The sequence below is a fragment of the Cryptomeria japonica genome, chromosome 9 (assembly GCF_030272615.1).
Source record: "Cryptomeria japonica chromosome 9, Sugi_1.0, whole genome shotgun sequence".
NCBI lineage: Eukaryota > Viridiplantae > Streptophyta > Pinopsida > Cupressales > Cupressaceae > Cryptomeria > Cryptomeria japonica.
Window position 1 is genome coordinate 526,659,718 of NC_081413.1, and position 23,576 is coordinate 526,683,293.

At 34.4% G+C, this 23,576-nt stretch overlaps 1 protein-coding gene across 1 annotated transcript; it reads left to right on the forward strand.

Annotated features, from left to right (window-relative positions):
• Nucleotides 1–354: 354 nt before the first annotated feature.
• Nucleotides 355–5,166, forward strand: LOC131077048 (bifunctional abietadiene synthase, chloroplastic). Its single transcript, XM_058014415.2, has 15 exons — nt 355–506; nt 602–658; nt 767–852; nt 1,086–1,398; nt 1,592–1,778; nt 2,290–2,507; nt 2,584–2,704; nt 2,788–2,900; nt 2,981–3,213; nt 3,311–3,423; nt 3,536–3,634; nt 3,790–4,005; nt 4,075–4,213; nt 4,413–4,661; nt 4,750–5,166. The coding sequence occupies exons 1-15, from the start codon at nt 380–382 to the stop codon at nt 5,041–5,043; spliced, it is 2,565 nt and encodes an 854-aa protein (XP_057870398.2). The 5' UTR covers nt 355–379; the 3' UTR covers nt 5,044–5,166.
• Nucleotides 5,167–23,576: the final 18,410 nt, after the last annotated feature.

Here is a 23,576-nt window from a genome sequence, read left to right on the forward strand (position 1 = left end):
GATTATAACTTCATGATCCTAACAAAACCAAAATTGAATAGCATTTTTTTTAATTGCCATTTGCACAATGATCTATACAAAATTTGGAATGCCGCTTTTAAACAGTTCACCTCCTATTTATACATTCTTTCTAGCCCCAAATAATTATTAATATTACAATAATAAATATATCCTGAAAGCAATAGATAAGATCAAATAACTTAGAAAATGACATGTTATAAGGCCAGGTTGTACGAATCTAATATTGTATAAGGGATAAGAACAAACTTTTGGCCTGTAGAACGGATTTCGAATCTAAGTGAGAATTGTCGTGGCATGACCACTCCAACCTTATAAAGGCCTCTACTCCTCATCTAAGTGATATCCATTTTTTTTTCAAATGGCACAGATTTTGTTTCCTAGGCCCATTTTGGTTTCCAAGGCTGGTACTAAATCCCGAGGATGGACTTCAACGAAGGCACATCGATCTTTGCTTTTTGGAAATTACTCGCGTGCAAAAACTCTGGGTATTTTCTTTTTTTTCCTTGCTCTGTTCAAAGTGTTTGTAATCGTGTATTTCTTTTTTTTCTCAATTATTATTGACGCTTTCAATTGTTTTCAGCTTGCCTGAACATGCCATATGATTTTGTTGGCGGAGAGGAAGCGAAAACTCTTCAGGGTAATGCTGATAAAAAAAATACACACCGTCCGGTTTATTTGATAGGATTTTGAGTTTAAACCTGTGAATATTCGAGCATTAAATAATTTAAGGCTACCATTATTGCAGCTTTAACGGTAGCCCATAGGGAGTCTGAAATCAATCCTAACTATGGGAAGGCAGACTACGTTCATTCTATTTCAACTTTTGCCGAGGTATTACGTATGAATTCATTTGTGTTCGTATGCAGAATTTAGATAGATAGACACTAATGAGCACATTTTCTGGGCACCTGTGGATTGGGTGCTACATTTATCGGCAGTTAGTAAGATAGAATTTGTGTCTGAAACATGTAGAACCCAAAAACTGGGAGAGACAATAAAAGATATGCAGTTAAATATAGCAAAATTAGGAAATCTGAAAATCTAACTTACTGTTATTGTTTCAGGTACCTTTGGATGAAATGGATAAGAGAATAGAGGAATTGGTTTCCGAGATCAAAGGGTTCTTTAATTCGATGGAAGATGGGAAAATAAGTCCGTCTGCATACGATACTGCGTGGGTAGCGAGAGTTCCTGCCATTGATGACTGCGCTGAACCCCAGTTTCCTCAAATGTTGGATTGGATTATTCACAATCAGTTACCGGACGGTTCCTGGGGAGAGAAGCGTCGCTTTTTAGCGTGTGATAGATTACTCAATACTCTTTCCTGCCTAGTTACTCTAGCCTTCTGGGGCGTTGGTAACAATCAAGTGAACAGAGGTGATTCCGTTTCTTTTCTCTTGCCTTCCGATTTGCTGTTTCTTGTATTGTCTTCCAAATTTTGGTACTATAATTAAGTAGTAGTTGTTTTTGCTTGGGATGGTTTAATTCAGATACTTATTTCAAGAGGCAAAATTTAAAAATAAGATTTACCTTCAAATAGAGGAAGAGTTTAATTTCTCGGTGATCGCAGGTCTTGATTTCTTTAGGAGAAATACAGAAGCAATGATTAAAGAAGCACAAGGTTATCATCGATCCAAGGGATTTGAGATGGTCTTTCCTGCACTGCTGAATGAAGCCAAATTTTTGGGTTTGGATCTTCCTTATGAGCTATCTATCATAAAGCAAATAAACGAAAAGCGGGACTACGAATTAAAAAAGTGAAATTCTGACCTTTCTTTTGCTATTATCTATTTGTGATATTGATTGATTTATGAATTTGGATGATAGCACTTAAGTGAGAATCTGCAGTGGATGAACAAGATAATATAAAATTAAAGCAAGCCACAAAGTATTGTATTCAATTCGCCAACAACTCTTGACAATCAAAAAACCAACAGTCATATCAGGTTTATTTACATAATAAAATCTAAAACTATGTAATTTTTCAAAAAACTATATAAAATTTGTCCTAACTTTAACCAGGCATAACATTCTGCAGGACTCGAAATTACAAGCCGTTTAACTCATTGGAAAGGTTTCCAAGAGTTGTAGGTGAAAATCTGAAAGAATATTTTCAAGGACTAAAAATGCCCAACAAACCTTCAAAAATGCCATTTACTAACCTATAGAAAAACTAAGAAAATATATAATAATATTTTCAAATTTTCTTCTGTTAAGCCACGCATAAAATAAAGATGTAACTGATTGAATAAGGTTATTGTGAATTAGTGCATCTGTTGAAGAGCTACACAGCCATCCCTCAACAATGTTACAGTGTCTGGAAGGCATACAAGAAGTGGTCGATTGGAAAAATATCCTGAAATTGCAATCCGAGGATGGATCTTTTTCAGGCTCGCCAGCTTCTACAGCTTGCGTATTTATCCATACAGGAGACAGGGGATGTCTACGATTTTTGACAAGACTTGTTACAAAGTTTGGAGACCATGGTAATTGTTGTATTTAATACTCGCAAGCACTATTGATACAATATAGAATTTTAACACTAAAACGTTGGGATTGCAGTGCCGGGCATGTATCCGGTGGATATAGCGGAGCGTTTGATAGCCGTGGATAGCGTTGAACGTCTTGGGCTCGATAGGCATTTTCAAACGGAGATTAAACAAGCCATGGACTATGTGTTCCAGTGAGTAATAGTATATCCTCTTTTGTGATTTTTCAAAGATTATTCACATTATTTTGACTCCTTACTCTGGGAACGTACGGTAGGTACTGGGGCCAAAGAGGCATTGGATTTGGAAGGGAGAGCCTGGTTCCAGATATTGATGTCACAGCCACTGGCTTCAAGCTTCTGAGGATGTTCGGCTACACTGTATCTTCTGGTATACATGTTCAAAACTTAACCGAGTGTTTAGTTTCCAGAATTATATCGGTCTTAATATCTAATAATTTCAAATGGCAGACGTTCTCAAAAACATTAAAGGCGACGTTAAAGAACTTTGTAAGGTATCTGGAAATGGAAACAGCGCAGGAGTAACCGCTATATTGAGCCTGTATAGATGTTCACAGCTTAACATTCCGGGCGAAAATGTAATGAGAGAAATAGGTGCATTTGCAAAAGATTACTTGGCCAAATTCCTGCAAAGCGACAACTTTTCTCAGGCGAAGGCTGTCAAGGAAAACATTCCCCAAGAGGTAATGCGAATTGTTTCCTTCTCTGAAATTTTAATCTGTGATTTAAAACTGAACTTAATTAAAAAATCTGATTTGCAATGCGTTTCTCTTTATCCAGGTTGAATATGCTTTGTTTTCTCGATGGAATAGAAATATGCCAAGGCTGATGTCTAGAAATCATATAACAGTGTTTAATCCCGATGACTTGTGGCTGGGGAAGACATTATATGAGTAAGATACATTTTGGTCCATATAAGTATAGTCTGAGTGCATTTGATTATTTTTGAATTATATCTAGTGCGCATACCGCTAATCCAGGATCACTGTAATGGGCGCTGTACAGACTGCCAAATGCGAGCAACAGCAAGTATTTAGAATTGGCAAAAGTCGACTTTAACCGCATTCAGGCAACACACAGATCCGAAATACAACATGTAAAAAGGTAAAATGGAGCAGTTTGGAAAAAGTCTTAACTTAGCTTGAAATAGTCCCAGTTATAAAGACAATTTGATTGAGCGCAAGAAATTTAGTTTAATATATGCTTTTACGAAGATCTTAGATGAAAGCTATTAACATGAGACTATTGTGTTGTTAAAGATGGTACAAGGATTGCTATTTCCCGCAGTTGGATTTTATTCGTCACAGAGAAGTGGCAACTTACTGGACCTCTTCGATGGTGATGTTTGAACCAAAATACACCGATTGTAGACTCGCTTGTACAAAAGCCGGAATTCTGGGCACTATCACAGACGACCTCTATGACAATTATGCAACTCTAGACCAAGCCAAACTCTTCTACGAAGTTTTCGAAAGGTCAGTACATTCAATCCAAATCTCATCTTAACAAATTGGCCATATTAACTCTCGTCCTTTCTGGTGCAGATGGGATCCATTGCAAATCGACCATCTGCCAGAGGAAATGAAAATAGTTTTCATGGGCATCTATACCACTTTGACCGCTATATCTCAACGGGCGCGGGAGGTTCAAGAACGTGATGTGCTTCCTTATCTGCACCAACAGGTAAATGGTTTGCAATTTTTATGGATTTCTGTCCATGCCAGAAGGTACTTTTGGACTCAACTTGTTCATTTAGAGTGAACAACCTTTTCATTGGCTCTTGTTTGCTTTTCAATTACATTTTTGAAATCGATTCAGATTTGAGGAAAGGAAGATGGTAATGGTAGTCTAACAAAATTTGTCTGTTTGTTGTGGGATTCAGTGGTTGCATTATTTTTCCAGTTTAATAAAAGAAAGAGAGTGGATGGAAACAAGCTATTCGCCATCATTAGATCAATATTGGGAGAATGCTGTAGTGACGGTGGCACTGGGAATAAATAACCTGACGGCAATATTTTCTACGGGAGAGCTTCTTCCTGATCACGTTGTCGAGAAGCTTGACTTTCGAGACGAGTTTCTCAATCTTGTAAGTCTGACAGGGCGTCTTGTAAACGACCTTAGAACTTTCAAGGTAAGGCTCGCCTCCTTTCACTTTTAACCCTTTTTAAACACGTTTCATTATTTTATTGCCTAAAAAGTATTTTACCGTGGTAATCTAGAGGGAAAGAGATTGCGGGGAACTGGCTTCATTTGTAGAATGTTACATGAATGAGCACCCTGGATGCACGGAAGACGAGGCCACGGAGTATATGGATGGACTGAACGAAGACGCCCTCTGTAAATTGAACGACCATTTTTTAATGCGTGCAGATATTCCCAAGAGTTATAGAACACTTCTTTTCAACACGGCCAGGATAATGCAAGTTGTTTACGGGAAGGAGGACGGCTTTGTAAATGCCCGCACCTACCTAGAAGAATTCATTAAAAAGTCTCTGTACGAACCAGTCCTGTAGTACATTTAAGTTTATGGGGTCTTGAAATTTTGGGCTGCACTGCAAATTAAAATAAGAGGTACATTTAAATAATAAGAATTGTTGTCATTTTGAAAAAACTATTATTTTTATATGTAAAACTGGTAGTAATATATATATATGCATTGCTATATTTCATATTATAATTTTTCTTTCTATAAAATATTTTAGTGTTCAATTATTAGGATAGCATATATATGCACTGAAGTATTTCATATTATAATTTTCTCTTACACAAATATAAAAGGTTTTAGTGATCAACTATTAGTCCATTTCTATTGTATGGAAGTTGTATTTTATATAATAATGTGTTGTTTTAAGAACAACAAATATTTTTTGTGTGCAGCTATTGGTTCATTTGTGTTGATTATAAAAGTTAGAGATAACAAAAATAAATAGTTTCTGGTAGGTATTTTGTCCATTTAGATTATATATAAGCTATATTTTACATAGAAATATTACATTCTACTAACAAAAAATGATTTTATTTTTGTTTAAGTAGTAGAGATATTTAGATTAAGTTTTTGTCAAATCTTTAAAATGTCATTTTTAGGACACTTCACACTAGACATGCTATTTTCATGAGTCGCATGATGAGTCACACCAGCAAACCTTAGTTATAGATAGTTAAGTGTCCTTTTTGTATAGATTCTAAAAAAAATGTAGGTCTTACGATATTCAGTGTAGGAGCTACATGTTGATGAAGTTAGCCCACATGACTATTGGTCCCTCTCCCCTAGTTGTCTATGACATGTGTCATAAAATTTATTCGTGGAGTTTATTTTTTTAATGTTGAAAATTATATGTAATTTCTTTCTTATCTTTTTCTTTGGCCCATTATAGTTAGTATATTTTATAAATAACAAGTTTTAATTATTAAATTTGCATATTTATATTATTTCTTATTTAGTTTTTCTTTCTTTTTTTGGAATACCATTTAATGTAATTGTATATCAAGTGGTCTATTTGTGTTATGTTTGGTCTTATGGATTAATTTGTATATATCTTCATTTACTCTTATTTATACTTATTCCAATGCATTCCTCATTAAACTCTCATTTATTACAACCCATTCACACCTAAGTCAATTAATTTTCCCATTTCCTATAGAGCGTAACTTCATTTCTAAGTTCTTGTTCATATCACACAAGCTGGAACTTCAAATTCAAATTCTACCTATATGTCCCCTTCCTATTAGCCACCATGAGACACATTAGTACAAATATGTGCTATACATTATTATGTCTTGGTTATTAAAAAATATTCAATGTCATTAATTGATAATGTAGACCAAGTGATTATAAGGAGAAAATGATTAGCACACGCTTCAATTTCTAGAGAATTAAGAATCAAAATATACACCATTTGCATATAGGCCACCTACACACCTTTGTATGATACAATTGAATCTTTTCTTAGAGTTATAAAGTTTGTTATCAAAGACTCCCTTGACCTTAATCCACGATGTTTGATTGGTAAAATTCAAAATAAAAGGAAATATCCTTATAAAGGACAAAATTTCAAAGGTGAGAAAAGTTTTTGGTTATTTCAGCTAACTTACACATGTTATTTTCTTCTTTATTCATTGTTTTGAATATTAATCTCATAGTTTCAATTGAGTTTTTTTCTTTAGAGTATGAATATTACGTAATATTTTTTCTTTTCTTTTTTTTTTAATAACTTTTTTAGAGTTTGGGAACCCCTTAACATAACCCCACACTATTAGTATGAAGGATACACATAATGAAAGATTAAGTAAATTGAGTAAGCGGATAATAATAAGTAAATGTGTGATTACTAGACTCTAAGACCTCCTCCTTGCCAATTATAATTCATATTCATGAACTCATTATTATGATGGGTTATATTACTTTGTGTGACTAAGACTATAAAATGACTAATGAAATAAGGATTAGTTTAAATCATAAGAATATCTCATACCTTAGCAAGTTAAACTTACTCTTGAGTCAAATATTAGAAAAGAGAAAACAAGACACCCATAATAGAATGAAATGAATAGAATGTAATGCATGATATCTATATCTATATATATTATTGAAATGACGAGAATATACCTTAACAATAGTATTTTCTATGTGAGAGGTTCTTCCTGATCGCATTATGGAGAAGATTGAATTTTGAATTGACTTTGTCAATCTCTTCAATCTAATAGGGCATCTTATAAATGGCATTAGAAATCTCAAGGTGAGCCTTCCCTCCTTTCACCTTAACCATTTTTAAACAATTTTGTTTATTTGATTACCTAGAAAAATTTTATCATGGTAATTTAAAGGGAAAGAGATCACGGGGAATTCAAGAAAAAATAAAATAGATTGAAATTGATAGACAACAAACACATAAATAAATCTTTTATTCATACAAAGGAATTACAAAATCTTCTTGATCACATGATCATTGATCATTTGATCAAAATGATCAGAGATAAACTATTCTTTATGAAAAAATCAATATATACAAGTCTTGGAAGAACTAAAGACTACTAAAAATAGAAGAGATCTCATGCACATATTCTTGCAAAACTAGAAGAGATATTCTTCAACAAATTATATCTTTAGAAAATGCATCTTTAACTCTATAAAAAAGTAGTTCTTCCCATGCAATATAGGGGAAATTATTATTTTATTCAACGAAATTGGCTTCATTCATACAATGTTACATAAATGAGCATGTTGAATGCATGAAAGAAGGGGCCCTAAATTAAATGGAAAAATTTAGCGAAGTTGCCCTTTCTAAATTGAATAACCACATTTTAATGTGTGTAGACATACATAAGAGTTGTAGAAGACTACTGTTCAACATGGCTAAAGGTAATGCAAGTGATTTATAAGAACAAACATGACTTTCTAAATGCCATAGAGGTCTAGAAATATTATATTTTAAAGTCACTGTATGAACCGGTTCTATAATGGATTAATAAAGTTTTATGCAAATATGGTCGGCATTTAGTTTTTCTATTACATACACCTAAAATATTGATCCCTCATTCCCACATATTTTTTAGTCTTATATTTGTAGTGGTGAAAATGGTATGTATAGAAAGTATTTTCTATGTCATGTTTTTGTGTTCATTTTTCATTAGTGTCTATTTCAGAAAATTTATTCTAATATATGCATGTTCATATTATTTCTTATTTAGTCTTTTATTTTCATTTTTAAATATCATTTAATGTAATTAGTTATCAACAAGTGTTCTATTTGTGTGTTAGATTTGGTTTAGATTTAAGTTTGTATCCATTTTCATTTATTATTTTTTATGTATACTCCAGAACATCTATCACTCATGTCATGCCCAAACTTTTGGGCAAAAACAGAACAACAATTTTTTTAAAACATAATTTCATTAAATAATTTACAATAAAAAATGGAATAGATAATTTTTGTCTTAACTATGGGTTAGCTCGGGGTTAAAGAATGGTTTACTAAAGTTGATTTAATTAACTAAATCAGTATGGCGATAATAATTAGAGAAGACTAATTATTTCCTAAAAGGGGTCATCACAACTTAATTAATTAATTAACTATATTAATTAATTTCCTCTAATTAAAATTCTCTAACAAGAATCGAGAGACATTAATTATCTCAATAGTATTTAAAATACTCAAGGCTGAATAAAATAATGATAATGTTATCTCATATTAAAAATAATTAATTGAACGTTTAAAGTCAAAATTTGAATTCCCTAAGACATTTAAATTTCAACTAATAAATATTCAGCCAATAATGACCTCATAGGCTAAAATTTTACATTATGCCTTTAATAATTTCCATTAATAAAATCCCCTACAAGAATTTTAACCCAACACCCATATTTAATTAAATAAGAAAAATAACTATATAATATTCTCATTAATAAACCTTGTTAATAAAATTTATTCAAATATGAGAATAATATAGCTATATAAAAATTAATCCCTAAAAAGTCTATATTAAAATTAACTTTACCCTAGTCAATAATTAAGGGTTAAATAATTCTACACATGGCTATAGGAAAATGGGGGGGAAATTCTTTTTCAAAATTTAAAATGAATTCCCCCCTACTCTCATTTTATTAATATTTAATTTCAAACCCTAATTAGGGTTGATTTATCTCTTTTTTTAATATACTAACCTAATATTTCATTTCCTTATTATTAAGAAAACCCTAACCCGAAATTGAGTTAGGATTGTTTGTCTATCTATTCTCTCCTTTTTAAAATGCTAACCCTAACCCAAAAATGGGTTAGGGTTTCTTATTCCAACATTTCATATTTTTCTTTTGTTTTGCCCATGGTGTGTGTGTGTGCAGGTTTAATGGAGGCGAAGGAGAGAAATTCCTTTCGCAAGAGGTCATGGGTTCAATGAAGGAGAGAGGCGGAGGCAGCATAAACATGGTGGCGGCTGCTGCTGAGGTGGCCACCCGCACTGGCGGTCGAGGCCACCACTAAGGTCGCAGCCCGCAGTGACGTTGTGGTGTCCCTGTGGGACACGACCCGCAATGGCGTCACAGGCGCCCCTGTTGGTCTCAACCCGAAGTGGCGTCGCGGGCGCCCTTGTGGGTCGCGGCCCACAGAGGGGCTCGAGCCGCCCAATGGCAGCTCGCAAGGAGCTTCGGCTCCGGTAGGGGTTTGAGTTATTATTATTATTATTTTTTTGTATTTAATTTTTTTTTATAGATAAAAGATGATATATATATATATATAATCTATGTAGACATGCATGATTTCAGTATAAATCAGAAAATTAAAATGATAGATTATAAGTATATTTCATTTCCAGATTATATGTATATTTATTATAGGTTTATATATATATTTGATATGCCTATACTCAGGCACAACCTATTTATTTTGTTCTGAATACTCTGATATATATTTAACCTGAATGTATAATTGTTACAAAAAATAAACTATTTCTTTTTTTTCTAATGACATAGAGCTAACATTTAATTTAAATATCTATAACTAGATTTATCTACTGCTTTTACAAAATGTAAAGAAATGACAGTGATATTATATTTACAGCTGCAACTAATTATTTTAGAATCCACTAAAATAGTAAGATAAAATGCAGTATTAACTCTAAGATATCTATTTATTTTTCCTTTGTATCTGAAACTGTTGACTTAAGCAAATATTTCATTTCTATATTAAAGTGACTACTAAATTTGACATTTAACTTTGCATTCTTTTTTTTTCAATAACACATAGAACCAAAAAATAATTTCATTTCTTTCTACATTAAATAATTAAAACAGAATGAAATATCATTTTCCAGTCTTTTTCCAGCAACTACATCAATACAGAAATAAACCAAAAATGCATTCATCTCATTTATAGGATAAATACTTCAAGTAAAATACATTTTCTTTTCTGCAATTTGAATACAATAAGAGAACTCTTTTTTTTTCCTTTCTGCAACTAAAATACAATAGGAAATATTTTTCTTTTTTGCAACTAAATACAATAATAGGATCATTCCAAAGCTTCCCCTTCCAAATATTTTCCCAAGAAAAAACTACAATAAAACTTGAAGATTGTGACCATGGAGGCTCACCTCCCAACCTAGGCTTACTAGAAGCCACCCCCGAGCTAGGAGAATCAAGGCTAGACAGGAAACACACATTCAAACACATACATTCATAAACTCATAACAACAAAGACACTCCCAACCCAAGGATTAAACAATGCCACTTATGTGACTTTTCAAGTGGGGTGAAGGTGGACTAAGTACCTCAAGAAGAATTCTACAAATAGAGAACAAAATGCCATAACAAGGCTGCAAATATAACACATCCACAAGTTCCAAACTTGTCCCTACAATTCCTTATGTCCCCCAAGGCATACAAGACAACGACTCCCCTTATGACCCCCATTGCATAAACATATTACTATGCAACAAGGGTCACAAAATCCCTTGAGATTCACTCTCTTCTAAAGAGAGTCTCTCACTCAAAGGCTGTCAAACAACCCTTCACCCCAAGGCCACTCTACCCTCCCAAGGGTGAGTTTACCCTTGAAAACTCCCAAAACAATAACATAAACAACTCAAGGAAACACAATAACCAAAAAGAAGGAAAAAATCATAGGGAAGAACTTCAACAATCTTCCCACACACAAGAAACCAACATTGAAGTCACCTTGTAACAAAAAATTCAACAACATAAAGACATACAAAAATTAGAAAATAACCAACCTCAATCTGCCAACAAAAGGGTGATGAATCCTTTGGAGAAGAGCTGCCCAAATCCCCTATCTTCTTCCTTCAAGACTTAGCCAAAATCCTCTACCAAAACTTGCCAAAAATTACTCAAAAATCTCCCAAAAATGGAGAGTGGGTTATCAAACTTCTCCCTCCCAAACTATTCCCTATGAAGACACTCCTCACTCTTTCCAACCCACTTGGGAAGGGTAAAGGATGTTCATTGGTTGGTCTTCTCAATACCTTACACACTCCCTAACCAAGGTACCTCAAAAAGGGTAAAAAGAATGGGGAAGAGAAATGCTACTCATGAGGAGGGTTATCTAACCAAGGAAGGCTCTTCTAAAGATGAAATTCAGCCAACTTGGGAAACTCAATTTTTGGGAGGTTAAACAGGCCCTAGGGAGTCGACACATGGCTAAATTTGGCTTCCATCCATTGGTACATCATATGGCCCACTAAAAATGCTCCTAAACTAACTCTAGGAGCTGGTTTAACCCTTGAAATCCCACCCAAAGATTACCTATGGATCAACCCTGAGTTGACCTTACTTGTGGCACCCTAACCAGGACATTCTTGGGACCATTTTAGGATAATTGAAAATATATACATTAGTAAAATAAATTTTCTCAAAAGAGACATGACAATGCCAACTCATCCTACAGCACATGTGTCAAGTGACACTACAAAAATAATTACATATCACTAAATCACACATGGAAAATGTCCCCTTTTTTTTGGAATTTATAAATTAAACAATTTCCAAATTAAACACACATCCAAGCATAAAATTAACAAATTAAAACACATTTATAAACGAGGGGTTGTCTCTCCAAATAGACAACCCCTGGCTTCATGATCGTACATAAGCCTAGGCTTGATTCTTCGAATAATTTCCATGGTCACATGGAATAATTTTCTTGTACATCTCACTTGCACATTAGTAATTCCAAAAATCACATATAATATTATCAAAAGAATACAATTCAGACATCGCATAAAATTTCAATTATAAAAATCAAGTATCCAATTATTTGATAACATCCACATACAATCATCTACTAAATGGCATCATCCTCATTAACATTGGAATTAAATCATGTATAGAGCATGCATTCATAATTTTCTAGTATAAAAATGAAGTACTGAAAATCAAAGTAAATGACATATTCATATCAATGTTATCCATAACATGAGATCATATAAAATTCGGGTCCATAATGCATCAAAATATAGTATCCAAAATAGGTCCAACATGAAAATAATTGAAATGCTATGATGGCTCGGGGTAGGGCCTCACAACTCACCTCTCATTTATTATAGCCCATTCACACACAACTCACTTTATTTGCTCCATTCTTAAAGATTATAAGTTTATTGATGAAGTTCATTTTGAAGTTGCATAAGGTTGGAATTCAAATTTAAATCCCAACTATCTATCTATCACTCTTTAACTAGACACCATAAGCCAACCTAGAACATACATGTGCAACACATTGATATGTCTTGTTATTAAATCATATTCAATGTACCATAAATTCATAGGGTAGACTGCAAGTGATTACAAGGAGAAAATCATTCCTACAGAATTGAAGTTTATGATAAGCCAATGAAAATTTTGTATGACATCTATGATTTTTTTCTTAGAGTTAAAAATTTGAATATCAAAGGTTCCTTAGACTTTAATCCATGGTGGTCAATTGGCCAAGTTTTTGATAAAAAAAGGTTCTGATAAAAACTAGACTTTTAAAGGTGACAAAGTCTCTTGATTATTTCACCTAAATTGCACATGTTTTCTTTTCTTATTTACTCTTTTCTTTGAATATCACCCTCATAATTTTGATTGAGGTGTATACTAGGGAGTATGGATATTATGCAAATATTTTTCTTTTTTTAATTTTTTTTCTATTCTTATTTAAACTTTTTGGGGTTTGGGATGCCCCTTAACATAACTCTAGACTATTATTATGAACAAAGAGTGCATCACAAAGGATTAAGGAAGGTGAGTAAGGGGATAATAAAAATAAATGGATAACCACTAGATTCTATTACTTGGAGCCCCTTGACTAAATAAAATTCTTGTGACCTTTTTATTAGCTTTGTTGGTGTAATTAAGGTAGTTTACCTTGGTTATTTCCCACTTAGGTCTTGTTGAACACTACCAGATGTTGAGAGTGGTGGGTGGTATGAATCAACATATACTAAATATTGATTAGATTAAAACATTTATTCCACATCACCATTAATCAGATGCCCATGAAAGTAAACAACTGAAACAACAAATGAATCCACACTAGAACACTAAGATTTTTATGTGGAAAACCCAAACTAGGAAAAACCATGGTGAGAATCAAACTCACAATATATGTAATAAGTATGTACAATGGTTTAGGTCATAAAATAGAGAGCTCACTACTCTAGAATTGCAAGCTAAGATGCACAACCTTAGGGAAAAATACAAAAGAGAGACTTGCAAAACTGAAGTTCACTTCTTCATAACAAGATACATAATACTTGTCCAAATATAATAATGATAAGAGATTGAATTGCAAAAGGAATAGAATCTAGCAATATGCAAGTAGCATTTCATAGCTTAATACTCATTCAAGACTCATCTTTTATCTCTTTTCTATAACACATTTGGACCACTGCATTTTGTTATACCCACATCACATTCACATCACACTTTACTCCATAATTACTTATGCAACACACACACACACACACACACACACACACACACACTTCATAACCCAACCGATCTATCCATTATATACCCACTGAATCAACAATAATCTCTACTAGGTCGGGTTGAAGAAAATGTAATGTGTGTATTCTTCATCAATCCAAAACACTTAATCCAAACCTAGAAATAGTTCGAATATTGTAATTGATGTCATTGATTTTTTTTTCTCTGGAAACATTGGTTCAACATATTATGGCATAAGAGTGACATGCAACACAATCCGACATGATTATTGGTCCAAAAATCACATAAGGCTTCGGGATCATGGTGTACATCTCTCATAAAATCTACATCTGAACATTCTGCTATTGATGCATGATTATAAATTTATCATGAGTCTAGTAATAAGGTACTTCATTTTGCTTCATTAATGCAACATGGTAGTTTTGATCTGATCATATCTCAAATCATCAGTAGTTTAGATATCTTGTATTTCAAGATATGAAGGAAGTCTTTTTGTGTTATGGCTGACTTCTTTAATATAATATAATCAGTATAGTGTGGTCTGTAAAGTATTTTTGGAGCCTATCGTTTACTCTAGTGAAAATTGACTTTATGAAGACATGTTGAGTATATAATGCAATTAGCAAGCAATGTTTAGAAGATGATATTTTCATCATATGATATGATATGGTGTATATCATATGCGATTAAATAGTGGATGTGAAAGTGAATTTGTACAATGATTATAATATAGATTATGCACTTAATTGGAATTTTATCTCATACCTATGATAGATGCAAACATAACAGTCCATTTTGTATTATTGGCTTTAAGCCATCATATTTTGGATAGTGAGTCCATTTGAAAGAAAGCCACATATTTTATACTACTGTAACTGGTTACATATTATTGAGATTTAACCATCTCCCTGGCTTTTCCCATCTTGGGTTTTCCATGTATAAATATTTGTATTATGTGGTGTACTCTTTTGTTTATTATCTTGTTATTTCTTTAAGTAATGTTATGAGGTTGGTTGTTTAAAATTTTTGATAAGTTCATGGGAATATTGATTTTCCCCTCCCCTCTCAGTATTCTAGGTGTTCAACAATTGGTATTAGATCTTGGTCCTTTAGACAAGTCTAACCACTCAAAGGAGATTTGGAAAGTTGAACCTATGGATATTAGTGAAGAACTTAGAAATTCTCTTGAGGATCTTGAGGCAGTCAAAAATGAAAATAAAGATCTGAAAGAAAATGTCTAGCTAGAAAATGAATGTATTGAAAAGCTAAGAGAAGAAATTTAGAAATTCAAGAAAACAACACTATTGCAGATCTAAAAACCAAAAGTGAAGATGATGGGAAAACCAAGGAATACTTAAACCACGTGATGAAATATAAGTTTGAGGAATGTAAGAAACTAGAACAAGAAGACACATCTTTTTCAGATCTGGAAAAGTCAAAGAAACAAGAAGACAAACTTAAGGTAAGTTCAGGGAAGCTATCTCTAGAAAACAAAAGTGGTCTAGGTCTTGAGATAGGAGAAAGGTTGTAAAGAAAATCTAGAAATGAAGAAGGATATTCTCCAACAAAGGAAGTTGAGTTCAACAAGACAACGAAAGATGACAAAGGTAAGTCACCGTTTAAGAAACAGGTAAGTAAACAAAATGTTTCCTTTAATAGACATTTTCATTGCAATAAATTAAATCATAAAGCATTTGAATGTAGGTATAAAATAATTTTGAAAGTTAGGTATTTCTCTAGTAGATTTTATACTTGTAAAAATAATGGTCATAAAGCTAGCCAACACAAAAATCATGATGTAGTAGATGAAAATAGATATAGACAGTTTGTAGGATGATGTTTTGTTTGCAATATGTCTGTGGTGCAGGGGCACAAGCCTCAATTTCATAATTTCTTGATTGAACACTTCATATTTTTGATATAAAGGTGTTGGGAAGGATCAAATAATCTTTTGTTTATGTTTTGTTTTGTAATAAGGTCCTAATTGTCCATTTTGTAAGGCCTAGTGGCCTAGGGTGCATTATAAACCCTATGGTAAAATGTGGTCAAATGGACTTAGGATGAGTAGAATTAGGGATTCAAGGTTTTTCTGGTCTATTTAGATCCATTTCAATATGTTTAGGTCCCTAGGTTGATAATAAAATTAGTTTGAATGGTAAAATGCAAAAATTGTCAAAAATTGACAAAAGTTGTCAATTTGTAAAGCAACTTTTCAAAAAGTTGTTTAATTGGTTGCCCAATGTTCATAACCATCTAAAATAAGTTTTAAAATGTTGGTAAAAATATAAAATTCCTCAAAAAAAAAATTTGGGGGTTGTTGTGGGTGGAATTTGTAAACTTGGTATTTGAAATCAATAAAATTCTGCATTTTTTCCAAAACATTTGTTGTTCTTTCGATTGGTACGGAATTTCACGACCTCAAAATTGAAAAATTATTTCATGGGGAGTTAGAGGCATGAAATAAAATTATTTTGAATCCACCAGAGGTCTGAAGGTGGATTATTGAGGGAGAAATGTTGTAACAAATCCAAACAGCCCGTGAAAGTTCTCTTTCCTAGGGTTTCAACTTCAATTTCCCATTTCTTCCAAATTCACCATGGGAAAATTCTAACAATTGGTGAAATGGAGGACTTGTGAGTTTATTTTAATATCCAAAAGGTTTCAAACCAAAAGGATGCAGTTTGGGTGAGATTTTGTTAAATTTGGCCAGGCATCTCTATGTGACTGGTTGTGTGAATTGAATAAAATTCATGAACAGTCCTCATAACCTTAGTTTCAATACAAAACAGAAGCTATAAATTGGTATTTGGTGATTATATTTATACCCCAAGGTTCTCCAATAGTTAATTTGGTGGAGTTGCAGGTTTGGAGGGTAGTTCCTTTGTTAAGTGCTTAAATTAGCCCTTATTAGCCTAGATGAGGGTTTAATAGAAATGGTACTTGCAAGACGTTCTTGAACTTTTCCTTTGGTAGAAAGTGCTGCCCCCAGTTTGTGTTCAATAAAATGAAACAATATTGGCCTATCCATTGGATTTTTTGGGTGGGAAGCCAAAAAGTGAGTTTTGAAGGCTAGTAGGTCTAAGGAGCCAATTTGCACTTTGTGACTTTTGGGACTTGAACAACCAAATCAAAGGGTTGTTTGGCATCACTTGAGTTTTTAGTAACATATAAAACCTTTCTTTAGCCTTTGTTGGCCTATAAAACCATTTGGAGGGGTTGTGAGCAATTTGATCCATTTTGAGCACTTTTGCCTGTGGAGTTTGAAAGCAAATATTGATAACCTTGCACATTGTCCCATTGTGGGGTTATGGGGATGAAAATAGGTGACTTGTGATTTTTAATTGATTCTTGTAAAGGTGTGAGGCTTGGTTGGAGTGAATCCTTGAATGAAGGGTTTTGTTGCTTGGTTGAGCAAGTGAGCAACTTAGAGCATTTTCAAGTTCTTTGAACCATACCTCTACATCAGTCTGGACACAAAGTTGACCAGTGCAAGTCAAGATAAAAAAAAGGAATGATAGATGCTACAACTACAAAAAATAAATCACATTACAATCCAATATATAGAAGAACCAAAGCCAAATGCAACAACAACAAAAGATGTGAATGCAAAAATGAAGAAAATTTGGAGGAAAAAGGAAGTTGAGGCTGTACCCAGCTTCGGTGCAGATATTGGGTCTAGTAACTGAGTATTAGAGGCTTTGGCATAGGGGAGATAAATCATGAAAAATCTATCCCCTGCCAAAGAGAATATGATTGCAATAATATTAGGAAGATATGAGTATTATGGTGACGAATCTGGTGAAAAACATGCATGAAAACAGAAGAAAAATCCATGAAAACTCATATGCAGCAAACCAAGAAGGCAAGGAAGAAAACTATTAATAAATCTTTGAATAAATTTGACCTTACTACTGAGGAAGTGGAGAAATTCAAGAGTTCCGACAATATTGTTTCATCTTATTGTGCTAAGGTGAAGGAAAAGGCTCTCCATGTAAAGAAGTTGAAAATCTTGTCAAGAGGAAGAAGGAAAATCCTTCTCCATCCTCTTCCAAAAATCCCAGGAGGGGAAACAATAAAGTCATTGAAGTTGAGTCTAGAGATGATACATCAAAAGAAGAAACTAGTATAGAGGGATTTCGGATTCAAGCTCAGAAAGGAAAAGGTAAGAAGATTGTTATGGAACCAATTGAATTAGAATTTCTGTATAATATGATAGCTTTTGAAGGTCAGTTAAAACAAGTAGGTGACATTTATACATGTTGAAGGTGAAAATGAAGACAAGGAAACAATTGTAAATTCTTTCATTCAATATTGTGTTAGATTAAATGTTGTTCTAGGATATTTTAAGAAAGATATTTTGCAAGATCTATAGAAAATTTTGAATGAAATCATAAGAAAACCTATACAAAATGACAAGAAAATCCAAAACCATACTCTAGAGCTTTTTGGAAACACTCTTTCCAAGAAAGGCAAGGCCACACTTCTACAAATATGCATAACACAACTCAGGACAAAGAAAAGGCTAGATGCTTTTATGGAAAAGTTACAAGATATTGATGCATTAAAAGCAGAAAAAGTAGAATATGTGAAATCCATTTCAAACAAACTTTGAGTTTTACTAGTTATTGAAGATCCAAAAAACATGACTATTGAAGCTTGATGAATACTAACAGGGGGGGTGAATTAGTATGCCAAAAATTACTGTGCTTAAACACTTTACTAGACTAAGAGTAAACTGGTAAAACAGTTTAGCAAACAAACCGGTTAACACACATGCAAACCAAATAGCAAATAATGCATTCACCCACAGAAGCACAATCACCATAACACAAGAGATTTTGATGTGGAAACCCAAATGGGAAAAACCACGGTGAGATGAAACTCACAAGTAACTATCTGTAGAATAGGAACCAGACCGGTTAAGGTCATACAATGTTCTTTACCAAAATAGATCCTGTTAGTAATCTCAATCTCTGTTAGGAGATAAGTCTGATTAAAGACTACCTTGCTAGAGGATTTTAGATTCATAGATGTGAACCACCTTGTTAGAGGATTTACAAAAGGCTTTTTGGGCCTACTCGGTTAAGGGCTTCAGACTTGTCGAAGATGTGAGTAATCAACAAGTGAGTGATCTAGCAAACAACATAGATTACTTGGTTAGATCCTTGATAGCTCATTCCTAATGCATTCCAGCATTAATTTAGTCTTCAACACATTCACACTCTACCTTCTCTCATAGACCTGAACGTCTCTTCTATATTCACACTTACGAAAACTCATCAACCATCTTAAACCCTAGCAACAACTTGAAACCCTAGACATGATGTCCTTTTAAAGGAATTTGATTTCATGTCGGTCCAATAGGTTTACAATACAATTTCCTAGGTTCAATGCATCTAGACATATTTGGTAACATGACACAAAAGAACCGCCAAAGTGTCAGCACCGCAAAACAATCGGTGGATGGTAACTCATCACAGAGTATTATCGATTCATACAAAATACCAGTTTAAGAAAAATACCCCTTGTCGGTTTGACAACAATGAAGACTGGGAAATATGTGTTGTGCCGCTTTGTTCCTTCGTACCGCTTGAGATCCTCGAACTGCTTGGGGTCTTCATATCGCTTGAGATCGGTAAACACTTTTTGCAAAACACCGATAGTCTAAAGACTATAATATATCATACTGGTTGGAATAAATATCGGTTGAGCTTTAACTCATATATACAAAAAGTGATCTCAAATTAGGTGTGTGTCCATCAATGACAATCACAGCATCAATCATAAAAAATGCCAACAATCTCCACCTTTGGCATGATGACAACACTAAGGAAAATTTTGACATCTAAGTGTTTTACAAAAAAAATATGCCATAATCAAAATTACTCCCCCTAAGCATATACACTATCCCTTTTGCAGAAAATACAATGTATACTACTATTTATCATAAATAACATGAAAGTATACATCAAAACATCAAAATTTATATACTTTTCCCCCTTTGCCAACAATGACAAAAACATTACAGACTAACCCTTGTTTCATTAGTATTAAAATAATAAGTGTTTATGGCAGTAAAGAGTAAAACTTGTCAAAAATTGATTTAAAGTCCTACAAAAATTGCTTCATGGATAAGGACCATGAGTCAAGTAGGTCAGTAGCCACCTCTTTCTCTGTCTGCATCTGGGAGACTTGTTCTTCCATGGCATCTATCGTGCTCATCTCTTGAGTGACTGTTAGGGCTTCAAGATTTAGATAGCATTTCTAGAGAATTTGCAGTCTTGGTAGTAGGACTAGTTGAAGTTCCTCCAAATTTTGTGTCTGGTTGCTTATCTCTGCCTCTAGTTTTGCAGACTGAAGTTGAATCCGGTGAGCAGTTTGTCCATATGTGGAGGAGTCATATGGCATCTTGAAGGTGCTAATAAATGACTGCATATCATTTTGCAGTTTGTCCTTCTGAGTGAGCACATCATCACAGAATAAATGAGGTTGGCAAATCTTGCTGAGTTGTAGATTGCCCTCATCCATTGCATCTCTAATGTCCTTCTATGCCTTCTGAAGATCAGACCGGAGCTCTGTTAACTTTCTCACCAAGGTAGTGTCCAGAGCCTTTTGATGTTCCTTCTTGGCATTTGCTTCTACAACCTCTTCCAGGCTTTGTACCTGGTCATCTACATTTGTGCATAGGAGCTTCAATTGTGCAAGTGAGAAATCGGTACTAGGAAGGTTCGTACCAGGTATCAAACCTGTAAGAGTGTCCACCGCAGCTTGGATCACATCTTGCTCCTTTTTTCTCCTTATCACTTCCAGGCATTCTTGATCAACCTTAATACTCTGCAGCAACTCTGACTCGTTTGCAGACTGGAGGTCAATGGGACTAGTAATGTCAGCCGATTTAGCCTGACTACCAGTTGCCATTGGGGTCTCCACCTATGTTCTTTTTACCGTTGCTTCCTTGTCCTTGGCTTTTTGCTTATCTTCTTGAGCCTTCCTTTTCTCCTCTTCTTCTTTCTTTCTTTTCTCTTCTTCTTGTCTCTGTTGGGAAAAATGGTGTCTCAACCTTGCATTTATGTGAGGTTACTATTTATAGTAAGTTTTCATTTGAGCACGAAATGGTGCGAAACTCTCCCTGAAGCTTCTGGTTGGCTAGATAAGCATTCCGGTAAAGTTGCGTCGCAAGGTCACAGCTAGTTTTGAAGATATTAAAGTTTTCGTCTTGGAGGGGTGCAATAAAATGTTTAAACTTAATTTTGGGGACTTTAGAGGCTCTGAAACGCCCTAAAAAGTGACCATAACTGGCGAAGCGGGTTACGAGGTGATAGAGCACTTCGCGAGCTTTTCGGCGCTTCAAACGGTTCGTCAATCGGACACCCGGTTCTCAAGTTATGGCCTCCGGAAGTTTGTACTCCTGAAATAGGAAAAATAATTTGTATCGGATACATAAATGAGCTGTAAAAGGGAGCGACACATGTTGATGTGTTCTTTAACATGTCATAGAAGGGAGATAAGGTCGGCTACACCTTATTGGGTGGTTTTAGCCCATGGTTTTGTAATACCGTTTGACGGTTTCTTGTATTGTATCTCCTATTTATGAGGTGTGTGAGATAGAGGTTGTGTGTAAGAGTCTCATGGCTATTGAGTTGCCTCTGAATCTCTGATTAGTGGTACTCCTGTGAAGAGCTTGCTCTGCAAGTATGTTGTAATCTGTTTTTGATTGCTGAATAAAATATTGAGCTGCTTTTGGAGGGTGGGGTTTTTCTCCCGAAAGGGTTTTCCCCACGTAAATCACTGTGTTGTGGTATGAATGCTATTATATCTATTTCTGTTTTCTGTAACTGTTGTAACGATCTGAAAAAGTTTTGCATTACCCTCCTCTCAAGGTTAGTGTAGGAAGTTGTTTCCGCTACTTAACTTCCTTACAGTCTCTTCTCTTCATCTTTTCACTTCTTCTCTTCTTCATCCTTATTCTTCTCCTCTTCCTTCTTTCTCTTCTCCTCATCCTGTTTCTTCTCTTCCTCTTTCTGCTTCTCCTCTTCTTTCTTTTCCTCATCCTTCTTCTTCTTCTCTTCCTCTTGTTTCTTATTTTCTTCTTCTTTTCTCTTCTTCTCCTTTTCTTTTCTCTTATCCTCTTCCTTTTTTCTCTTTTCCTCCTCTTTTCTCTTATCCTCTTCCTCTTTCTTCTTTTTCTCCTCTTTTCTCTTATCTTCTTCCTCTTTCCTCTTTTCCTCTTCTTTTCTCTTATCCTCTTCCTCTTTCTTCTTTTTCTCTTCTTTTCTCTTATCCTCTTCATCTACCTATTTCTTCTTTTCTACTTCTTGTTGCTTCTTTTCTTCTTCTACCTGCTTCTCTTGTCTTGTTCCTTATGATGATGTACCCTGAGTAAATTTTACACCATCTAAGGTGTCAACGTCAATGGGTTCCATTTGTTCAGTGACCAGTTCTCCTTCACTATTATACACCTCATCCGGTTTTCCAGTTTTCGGTTCTTGCTCAGCTTTCCTGTTGGCTTCAGCCACTTGATGCATCTTTAGAGCTTCTTGAGCGTGAGTATGTGTATATTTTATCACTTCATGAACCTTTCCTTCTAGTAAAAGTAGTCTTCTTCTTCTCATGAAGAAGAGGCCTTTGAATTTATTCATAACTTCGAAAAGTTCTGAATTTGATACATCAGGAAAATGTTGAGCAAATATTTCCTCCCTCATTTCCTGTTCCTTTTCTATGGCAATGCACCATTTGCTGTCTAAAGAACTATACAAAGAATCTGGTGTCTCAGATCTAATTTCTGAAGGCGACCGGTCATTAACACACAAATACTTAATGATTTCCTGTTCAACTTCTTCCTTTTCATCATCATTGAAGTCATCAAAACAATCAATTAAATCATTTAGCAATTTTCTCCTAATATTCTTTATAGTTCTTTGACAATGTGTCAAAGGTTTGTAAGAAGAAATATCAATGTTTATCGGTGCAGATGTTGTTGGTTCATTCTTTGTCTTTTTCTTCATTTGCCTAGTCTTCTTAGGTTGTTCTTCTGACACAGTTTCTTCTAAGTCTGGTGTATTTCTTTTTGTCTTCCACTTCCTCTCAAAGACTTTGGCAAGTGTAGCTTCTGGTTTCTTCTTAGCTGGTGACCTCTTGGTCACTTTGGGATAGGCTACAGTAACTGGTGTTGATGCTGAAGGCGCTGCCTTTCCTTTCTTTTCTTAGGGTTCTACAACCGGTGTAATCCTTTCCAAATAGGTGTCAATTCTCTTTGCCTTAGGGTCAAGGGGAAAGGTGATTAGGGTAGAGGCATACCCATCTAACATGTCATTCATTACCTCATAGCCCATAGGCTCCACTTCTTCCTTTCTGGGCTCAACAGCCTCCATTATGCATTCATCCACTTTGATGGTGAAGAAGATGTCTTCCTCATACTTTTTGACTATATCACCAGATAATCTTATCCTTTGGCTCATCTTGCATTTGAACTCATCAAAGTATTTGTTCAGCACTTCTAGATAGCCGGTTCCAACCGCTTGTAGGCTTTCCTTGATTTGTTTTGTCACCGGTTGGTCGACAGACCACTAAATGTCACCTACTCCTGGAAAGTAGCCTTGAAAGTAA

Excerpts from the sequence above, each read along its gene's own strand:
- LOC131077048 (XM_058014415.2), top strand. The coding sequence starts at position 380 with ATGGCACAGATTTTGTTTCCTAGGCCCATTTTGGTTTCCAAGGCTGGT. Across the intron at positions 2,901-2,980 it reads CGGCTACACTGTATCTTCTG|ACGTTCTCAAAAACATTAAA; the intron begins GTATACATGTTC and ends TTCAAATGGCAG. Across the intron at positions 4,214-4,412 it reads TTCCTTATCTGCACCAACAG|TGGTTGCATTATTTTTCCAG; the intron begins GTAAATGGTTTG and ends TGTGGGATTCAG.